This window comes from Ipomoea nil, unplaced genomic scaffold, assembly GCF_001879475.1.
Source record: "Ipomoea nil cultivar Tokyo-kokei standard unplaced genomic scaffold, Asagao_1.1 scaffold1416, whole genome shotgun sequence".
Taxonomy (NCBI): Eukaryota; Viridiplantae; Streptophyta; class Magnoliopsida; order Solanales; family Convolvulaceae; genus Ipomoea; species Ipomoea nil.
The window spans coordinates 558,887-568,987 of record NW_017617844.1 but is presented as its reverse complement, the minus strand read 5'-3'; the positions used below and the strand labels follow the sequence as shown (position 1 = coordinate 568,987).

At 35.9% G+C, this 10,101-nt stretch overlaps 1 protein-coding gene across 1 annotated transcript; it reads left to right on the top strand.

Moving 5' to 3' along the window:
* Positions 1-3,211: 3,211 nt before the first annotated feature.
* LOC109187088 (mitochondrial acidic protein mam33) lies at positions 3,212-6,073 on the top strand. Its single transcript, XM_019337235.1, has 3 exons — positions 3,212-3,604; positions 4,145-4,476; positions 5,654-6,073. Exons 1-3 carry the CDS (start codon positions 3,419-3,421, stop codon positions 5,838-5,840), a joined length of 705 nt encoding a protein of 234 aa, XP_019192780.1. The 5' UTR covers positions 3,212-3,418; the 3' UTR covers positions 5,841-6,073.
* Positions 6,074-10,101: the final 4,028 nt, after the last annotated feature.

Below are 10,101 nucleotides of genomic sequence, written 5' to 3'. Positions count from 1 at the left end.
GACCTTGTGATCGAGCGGCATACTGTGGTCTCCTAAGGGAGGTCACAGGTTTTTTGGGAGGTCAATGCGCTTCAATAGGTTGAGAGAATCCTAGTGGGCGGCATTGACTCTTTGTATTTCAATAGGTTGAGAAAGTATGTATGGACCGATACTACATTGTAACAGAGTCAACGATATAATTAAGTTTTCCTATCTAGTTTGCAATCATTATATCATGGACTATAGTCCACCTTGTAAGGTGGACCAATGACATAAGATACAATTTTAATATACTAAAGATTCATTTTTAATACATTGAATGTTCATTTTTGGAGGTTCATTATTTGTGTACTAAACGTTTATTATTTAGTATATTATCAAATAATGAATCTTCAAAATATTAAAAATGAACATTTATTCATAATTTATATTGTAATGTAGACCATGGTCCACAATATAATTTGTCATATAGTTTGAGGCCGGGTGACTGGCCCTAATAGCAAATCAAGCCCAAGGTCTTTTCCAAGGAGAAAGAATGGGAGAAAGGAGGTGAGAAGGGTTGGAGGGGAGGGGAGGGTTTTGCTTCGGGGAGACTGTTCACACCGGAGCAAAGTTGATACAGGGTGTGGCACGTGGTTGACACGCGCCAATCGAACGACATGTGTTAGCCATATGCGAATGAACGCGCAGAGGGTGAGGGATAACATCAACGACTGAAATAGCCATTGAGCCTGAAAAAAATTTCAATGCACTCAACGGTTAATACTTTTTTGACTGTGGAGTTTTTTTTTTTTTTTTTTTTTTTTTTTTTTTTAAATCTATATATATCCTACAAATTCTACTTCATTTGTATTCAATGTGTTTTTCTTCCTACAATCCTACTCTTTCAATATATTATTCTCAAATTGCACTTTCTCTTAATCTCTCCCAACTCAAAATGTCTAGTAACCATGAACATTCCGATGATGATAATTGGGATTTTGGGGACTATTTGGTTGAACAAGTAAATCAAATATTGATAAATAAGAGATCATTTTCTTCACGATCTACACGTCCTTGAAGATATCAGTTGGGATCGTGAGAGTGGTCATGATCGTTTAATTCACGATTACTTTAAAACGATGATCGTGTCTATCTAGAGAATTTGTTCTGTAAACAATTTCGAATGCGGAAACATTTATTTTATAGTTCATGCACTAGAGGGTGAGTTTGAATTCTTTCAAGAACGGATGGATGCTGTCGGAAGAAGAAATTTATCACCACTTAAAAAATGCACTACTACCATGTTAGTTAGCATACAAGTTACTAGTTGATGTAATGGATGAGTATCTATGTATGGGTGAATCAATTGCCATTGAATGCGTACTTAACTTTTGTCGTGCCATGTTACAAGTATTTGGAGGCCAGTTCTTGCGAAGACCCCCCCTCCCTCCTCCCAGCTGATATCGAACGATTAGTTCATATGCATGAATAGGGACACAAATTCCCTAGAATGTTGGAAAGTTTAATTGTATGCACTAAAAGTGGCGAAATTACGTAGTATCCTAGAAGCTGGGACAATTCACACCCAGTGATCACAAAGTGTCAACTTGCAAGACTTATGGATTTGGCATGCATTAGTGCCAACTTGCAAGACTTATGGATTTGATATGCATTTTTTTTGAGTTGCAGGATCTCGCAATGAACACCATTGTTCAATGATGTCTTACATAGACGTGCACCCGAAGTTAGCTTTAATGTCAAAGACACACAATATAATAGAGTGTACTATCTAACCAATCGAATTTATCCACAATGGTCATGCTCTGTGAAGAGCTTATGAGGTCCAAAGGAAAGAGAAAGAAGTTTAGCGAACTTCAAGACTCAACAAGAAAAGATGTGAAGCTGGCTTTCGGGGTTCTTCAATCTCATTGGACAATGATTAGAAGCCCATCACAATTTTGGTATAAGGACGACTTAAAAGATTAATGTATACATGGATTATTTTGCATAACATGATTGTTCAAGATTTGTGGGTTGACATAACCGATTGGTTGGACGATGACGGTAACGACAACACAACTGGTTCACGGCTTGCCCAAAGACTTTCAAGAATACTTTTGTAGGAATTCCAAGTTACGCAATTCTCAAGTAATATCATCAACTTCGTGCAGACTTGGTTGAATACATAAGGGTTATTAACAATAATTAATTTGTAATTGTATTAATTCTATTCAATTTCAGATTTTATTTTGTTTCATATATGATTTCGAATGAGAATTTTAATATGTTGTTAATTGCTTGAATTAAATTTATGAAATTATATTTTATAATTCAAAAAGTATTTATTTCGTTATTTAAGTTTATTTTTATTTAAAATCAAAATTAAAAGTTATAATTATAAAGTTGAAATTATTAATTATAAAAAATAAATAAAATAATAAATGAGGTGTAAGAGTATGAAGAAGTATGGCCTGTAATAGGCAAATTATTGGTCCCCACAATCACGGTCTAAAACGACGTTTTGACGTTAAAAACAATAATCCGTGCTATGTGCGCTTATGTGTCAGAATAATGAATTTATAAGGTAAGATAGTACATTTTATGAGTTACAATAATGTACTTTATATATTATAATGAAATTTATGGGGTAAGATATTAAAATAATATATTTTATGAGTTAAAATAATATATTTTATGTATTTTTAGATTGTGGTCCACATAATAAGTGTGTAAATCACAATCAATGCAATAATGATCAATCGTTATACCGTGCACCACGGTGCACATAGCACTGTGCGCCCCGCGCCTCCCAAAACGACGTCGTTTTGTTAAGTTGTTAAAAAAAAATCTTCTATTTCGAATGCACATAAACTCATAACAGAATACAAATAAATTCATAACAGAATACACATAATCTAACATAATACATAATACACATAAACTTTTAACTGAATACACATAATGGGGTTTGGTTAACATAATACACATAAACTCTTAATTAAATACACATAAATTCATAACACAATACGCATAAACTTTTAACTGAATACACATAATGGGGTTTGGTCTGTTCGGACGGACAGAGTGACGTCAGCAAGAAACGCTCGCGTTTTGTGCCAAGACACACATTGCTATGTGCGCCGTGGTGCACGATATAAATTGCCCATAATGATGGCCTATAATGAGAAGAAAATAAAAAAGAAAGATTGGAGAAAAAAATATGTGATGAAATTATATAGTGATATCAAGGAGTTCAGCCCATAAAAATGGGGGAGATAAAAGGGATAATAGTTGGAGACGTAGATGCCCTAAGGTCCAAGGACATTATCGTCCATTTCAAAGGCAGAGAGTAAACAACTCAACTCTCCCGCTCGCGGCTCGCCGTTGCCGGAGCTAAAATTTATCTGGCAGTTCAGCAGCACTCCAGGCGACTGGAAAATACACGACTTTGGACAAAATGTTGAGGCGAGCCCTAACAAGCGCCGCCGGCGCGCTCCGGCAACAGCACTCCTGCCACGCTTTAGTCGCGCGGCGGTCTTCGTCGTCGTCGTCCTCATCTAGTGGTTCAACCGCCGTAAACAGCATTATTCTCCGCTCCCTCAAAGATCACTATCTCGAAGTCTCCAAAATGACCCCTCCCCCGGTAAAACCTTATTCCCCCTTCCCTCACATATAGGAAAAATGAGCTCATATACGTACGTACACGTGAGATTTGTGAAGCTAGGGTTTTATTTATTTTTATTTCCTTTGTTGCAAACTATGGAGTATGTTTTAATTTGCAGTTCCGGAACCTACACATGAGAATGCTGAGAGAAGTATTACTTGTATAATTGCTTGCATATGCAAATCCTTATTTCTATGTCTATATACTATTCTGCTTTTATGTAGTTTACCTGAAATATGTCAAGGCTGGTTTTCGATACTCCTAACTGGCTAACTTACAAGTTAAAAGACTTAATTTATAGCAAATGTTCATCCCTGTGTTCTTGGCATTAAAAGTGAATGAACTAATACTTGTACTGACTGACAGGTCCTAATTGTATCCAAGCTCATGAATTTGTATAAAGTGCTAATATTTAGTTGAAGTGCTGATTTATCTAAATCAACCATTGATGCCAATAAAAATTCTGTTGTCTTTCACCCTAAGCGATTGGCTAACACTTTTGTTTCTTGATCTCCCTAGAAAATTAGCCCTCCTTCTCCATTCACAGTTGTGAAGGGGGGACTTGATGGTAATGGCCCTGTTCTGGAACGGACACATGGCAATGAGGAGATCCGTATCTCTGTGATGCGGTTGGCTAACATTATACCGGGAGGAGGGGATGAAAATGATGAGGATGACATTAATCAATTGTTTGTCCATGTTGACATCTCTAAGCCTGGTCAAAAGGAGTCTTTGCATTTTCTGTGTGGCTTATATCCTGATGCTTTGGGAATTCATTCGGTCTCATTGAGAACCAGGGATGACGCAGGGTTTCTTGAAGCCTCAAATAAGTATGGTGGTCCAGTATTTCAGTAAGTTTCAGATGCATTCTCAATTTCTCATTGTACATTTTGCAATAAATTTATGATCATTATTTCTTAATTTTTGTTTACTACAAATTGCTATAAAGTAAAGTTTGTGCATGTGAACAGTTTAATGACTGGCACCAGGGGTAAAAAGGCTAGAAGCATGAGACTCGCATTGCTATAAAAATGGTCCATGGTCTTAGTTTTGAACTAAAGAAATGCTTATTATGTTTAGGCACTTGTATATTTAATGGGTGATACTTGGTTCCCTGTCACTTTTTCTAGATGTGAAAGTTTACAGTGAAGTCAATAAGTACTAGAAATCATTCTTCTTCCTTAAGTTCTGTGTAAAATCATTCCCCCAAAAGGAGTAACAAGAGTATGCTAGGACTTCTTATCTCAACTTCTTAATCTTATAGAAATTTTTTTCAACAGAATTTCCCCATTAAAACACTATATTCCATCCATCTCTTATCTATGTTAAAGGCAAAGGCAGTACTTGTTGTGAAGTTGTCATTGTTAGAGAGTATGGCAGAAGTTTATCTTCTCAACATTTTGCAGTGAGTTAATGCCATCTGTGGTCCTCTTGAGTATAGTGGTTTTGCCATGTTTAGTCCTAAACTTTCAAGTTAACCACCCATGGTCCTTCAACTTTCAAATTCTAACCAGCTGTGGTCCTTTCAGAAGTAAAGTATGTGCAAAGTCATCCGTTCAGAAAGATCATGGCTGGTTAAATTTTGAAAGTTGAAGGACCACGGCTAGTTAAAATTTGATAGTTGAAGGACCATGGGTGGTTAAGTTGAAAGTTTAAGATTGAATGTGGCAAAACTACAATACTCGAATGACCCCATATGACATTAACTCTTTTGCAGTAGATAGAGAAGGATTCAGGTGGAAGGCAAGATAACGTCTTTGCTATCTGTTAGTAATATTTGTAGTGCACGTCTTGATATGTTGTCTATCTTCATTCTCAAATATGATATGCTATTCATGCTACTATCATGTGATTCAGTGTTTTGATAAGTAGGCTGGCAAGTTGCCAATGCCTTATTCATGTTGTCACTGTTGTAAAGCTTTCCTTTCTTTAGGCACATCAGCTGCCACTTCAGATTTCATGAGAACATTAATTTTGTTGGGTGGTTCTTTCAAGTTGAATGATAAATTTTCAAATGGCTATTCACAGAGATATAGATGAAAGGACTAGAGACGCATTTCACAGCTACATTGAGGAGCGTGGAATCAGTGAAAGCCTATTTCCATTCCTGCAAGCTTGGCTTTATGTGAAGGACCATCGGAATCTCATGCGCTGGTTCAAAACAATAGGTACATTTATTAATGAGGGAAAAGGAGCCTCCGCTACACATGCTTAGCTTTCGTTATATATATATAAGTAAAGACTGAATGAAAGTGGGGAAAAGACTGAAAATCATTGATGAATACTGTCAATTCCAAGTAATGTATCTGCAAAATGGTACTATATACCCACTTTGCTGATAGTCTAGCTCTTGCCAATGTTTTTCACCATTTATTGTTTTCTCTACTACTTGCCAATGTGTTTTACAAATATCATCTTCCCCCTAATTCATGGATTTTGATTTTTCTTTTCTCCCCAAGCATACATGTACTAAGTCAATACAGAGAAGGGGAAGGGAGGGAGGTGGGGGTCCATCTGCATGAAGAGTTGTAGTAACATGTTTTACCAAGAAACCATTCACAATGAAAAAAGAATGATTTTTACTTGTTGACTTTTTTTTTTTTTTTTTTTTTTTTTTTTTTTTTTTTTTTGACAAGAAAATAAGAGCTCTTATTAAGCTAGGTAGGTAAAAAAGAACGAATACAATCTGGTGGGGTGAAATCCCACTTTTGAGGGCTAGTCTGAGAGCCAATTATGTGTGCGATCTGGTTTGCTGACCTATGAACATAAACATATACTACTAATCAAACATGGCTATTAGTTGTTGACTTTTATTAGTTACTCTCAAATCTATATTGCACTGAAATGGGGGAGAAATGTGCAAATATAAAAACTACGGGGACATATTTGTAAACCGTGTATAAATATTAATTATTTCATAATTAAAAATAGTATACTAATAAATAAAAGTAGTGCACCAAATTACTACTAAATAGTTGAATAATAAATACTAATTATTATAAAGTAAATTTGCAATTAAAAAAAGAGGAAAAATGGCGAGTTTGGTCTTGAGTTATAATAGTAGTGACGACTCAGTCCCTGAGTTATGACCGTATCCATTTTTAGTCCCTCAGTTATGAGTGAAGTGTCGCATTTGGTCTCTGACAGTTAAAACTGACGAAAAAATTTAAAAATATTTAAAATTTTAAGGGTAAAGTAGGAAATTCACATTTGATTCACTTTTTTTTTTTTTTTTATTGAAATCATTTTTGCAAAATTATTTTCAACTTCCTAGCATTTTATTTCAAGGTTTTTCAATTTCAAAAGCAATTTAATAATTTTCGTATTACTTGTTAGTAACTTAAGTCTCGTATAAGGAACATGTGACTCAGTACAAACAAGAGAAAACTTAATCATTGTCTTCAAGCATGTAAAATGCATCATCCTAAAAGTTTCTGATTCCCCTTACTAAACATAATGGTAATCAAACCATAACTTTTGAAATACAAGAAGATATCAAATTTCTCAGGTTATTTTTATGGCAAATTCACCAAGGGAGTAACTTGAGATTTTTAGTACGTAAAATTCTTTCGTAAGCTTTGCAGTAACTTAATCAAGAATCGTATATCCTGACAATATATGAATATTATATATATATATATATATATATATATATATATATCACCTCTGTTTTTTTTTTTTTAAACTAGAGTAATGAATGGGAAACCTAACACTCAGTTATGAAAACTCTAAAAACTTTTGTAACTTCTAAAAACGATTATTGACTAAACTATTGCAGATGAAAAAATTTACATACTAAAAATCTCAAGTTATTCCGTTGGTGAATTTCTCATAAAAGCAACCTTGAGAAATTTGACATCATTTTGTATCTCAAAAGTTCTGGTTTGATTACCTTTGTTGCTTAGTAAAGAAAATTGAAAATTGATAGGATAGTGTGTTTCACACGTCTAAAGACAATGATCAAGTGTTTCTTTGTTTGTGCTAAGTGTAACACCCCCGATTTTACCAAAATTTAAAAGCTTAAATTAAAGGAAAAACAAGCTAATCATCCATTAAGATAAAGCGGAAGCAGAGTCTAAATACGGAGGTGCTATGCCACACCTATCTCAACATAGGTGCACATGCTAAGTCTAAACCAAAAGTCAACAACAAAGTCATAGGAAATAGGGCACACAGGCCATAAGTCTAAACAAGGGAAATATAAAGAGCTACACTATCTAAGGTCCACTAGCGCGCTATCCAAAAGCTACTCATAACCTGTAAAAACATAGGGATAACACCTGTCAGCGAAAGATGCTGGTAACCCACCAATACGCGTTAAGTAGCATAATATATACTATATAGATATACTAAAACCATTTGAGACAGAGGAATACAGTATATATCATTTAAAACCAAGAGAGGGAACATCAAGAGACATAACATAACACTCTCAACAAAGACCAACCATCAACAACAATCCACAAGTCAATAAGGACAACAAGCAACATACTCAACAATAGACGCAACCTACCATAATCATGGTAGAGTTCACGATAGACATGCTCATAAGCAATGAATACAATACATTACACAATGACAAATATCAAGTTCCAACCTTATGCCCTGTTCCAACCTTATGGCTACCTCCGGCCTTATTTCAGTTCCAACCATTACCTCCTAGTGCCACCCTGTACTTCTGAGTCCAACCTTATTCCGCCTGGGACCGTCGTCCCCCGCCAAACTGCCGCCAAACAATACCGCCGAACTCTCAGTACACGAGGGTACCATTAAATATCATAGTCACATACCGCCGATCTCATGAGCAAAGCTCAATTCACAATACCACCAATCTCATTCATAGTCACACATAGTCATTATCAAAAGGATTGAGGCTCATCAATAGCCCAATCAGGTATCAACAACGGGTACAACAAATGTACAAGATCACATCATAGAAATCAATCAAGAGGTTTCAATGATAGACATGAAACAATACTCAACAACAACGGACTTCAATCCAATATCAACATGATTGGCAACACAAGTTGTCAATCTTCAAAGGAATGGACAAACAACACATACTAGCATCAACGACATCATATCTAGCGTGCTCATCAAATGGGTAAACCAAAATGATTCCAACGAACCTCAAAGACTCACATAAATCCAATGAATCACAAAGTTGGACTATTAGCACGATTCAAGACGCCAAATCCTAACATAGATACTTAGGACATCGTTCTAGACATACGAAACATCAAGGAGACACACAAAAGCTCAACAATCCAACAAAGGGAGGCCAAAACATCACAAACCAAAGAGTGGAACCACGGGAAAACAAACCCCGCCATAATCCCACCGGTGTACCCCGCGGGTGAGTACCTACCCGCGGCTCTGCCCGCCGGGTACACTCTTCCACCCCCGGGTGGGGCGGCGGGTGGACTGCTTCCCGCCGTTCTGCCTGTAGGGAACACCCTGCATACACAATAATTTCCTTCGTGGAATTTCATCAACAAGGCCAAGTTCAAGTCCAAAACACCCAAAATCTCACATTCAATAAGGAAATGACTTGAACCCAAGCATGGATCAAAGAATAGCATTTAAGAAACCTAGATACAAGCTCTAAACATGCATTATCACAAGATCACGCATCAAATCTCACATTAACACCAGGAATCATCAATAGAAGTCAAGAATCATCAATAGCAAATAGAAAATAGGTTTGTATAGCATGAGTTACCTTTGTAGACCAAAAGATTTCTCCCTTTTCCCTCCTAAGCTTCTCCTTGAAACTCCTCTTCAACCAAATCTTCTTACACAACCAAAACCACAAGAAAAACACTAATCTTAGATAAAGACTAGTTAAAGCTAACTAAAAAAACCAACTAATCCTAGATCTTACCCTTCCTTAAGCTTGGGAGATGGAAAGATGGAATCTTGGAATGATTCCTAGCAAGGATGGAGGATATTCTTCTTAGCTTGGAGAAGAAGCCAAGTTTTCTTAGAGAGAAGGTAGAGAAATGTTTTCTTGCTAGTGGGGAAATGAGATTTAAGTTTGATAGGATAAGGCTTCAAGACCAAGCAAATGGGAAAAGACTATAATGCCCTTACTTTCCCTAGAAAAGCTTAGGAAGACCCCAAAGAGTTAGGTACAACCATCAAAGCCAAAGGTCCCCCTTTTTGAGTTAAATCAATTGACCAACTCCTTGGTCAATTTAAGTCATCTGACTATCAATTTGAGAAATTGATAAGAAAGTCCACAAGGATAGATGACTTAGGATTAATTATCCAATTAATCCAATTTAAAGGATAGGATTTTCGGGGTGTCACACTAAGTCTTAAGTTTGTTATACGAGAGTCAGGTTCCTAACAATTCATACTAAAATTATTGAAATGATTTTAGAATTGAATAATCTTGAAATAAGAGGCTAAGAAGTGAAAAAATAATGTTATGAAAGTGGTTTTGATATAAGAATGAGAATAAAATGTGAATT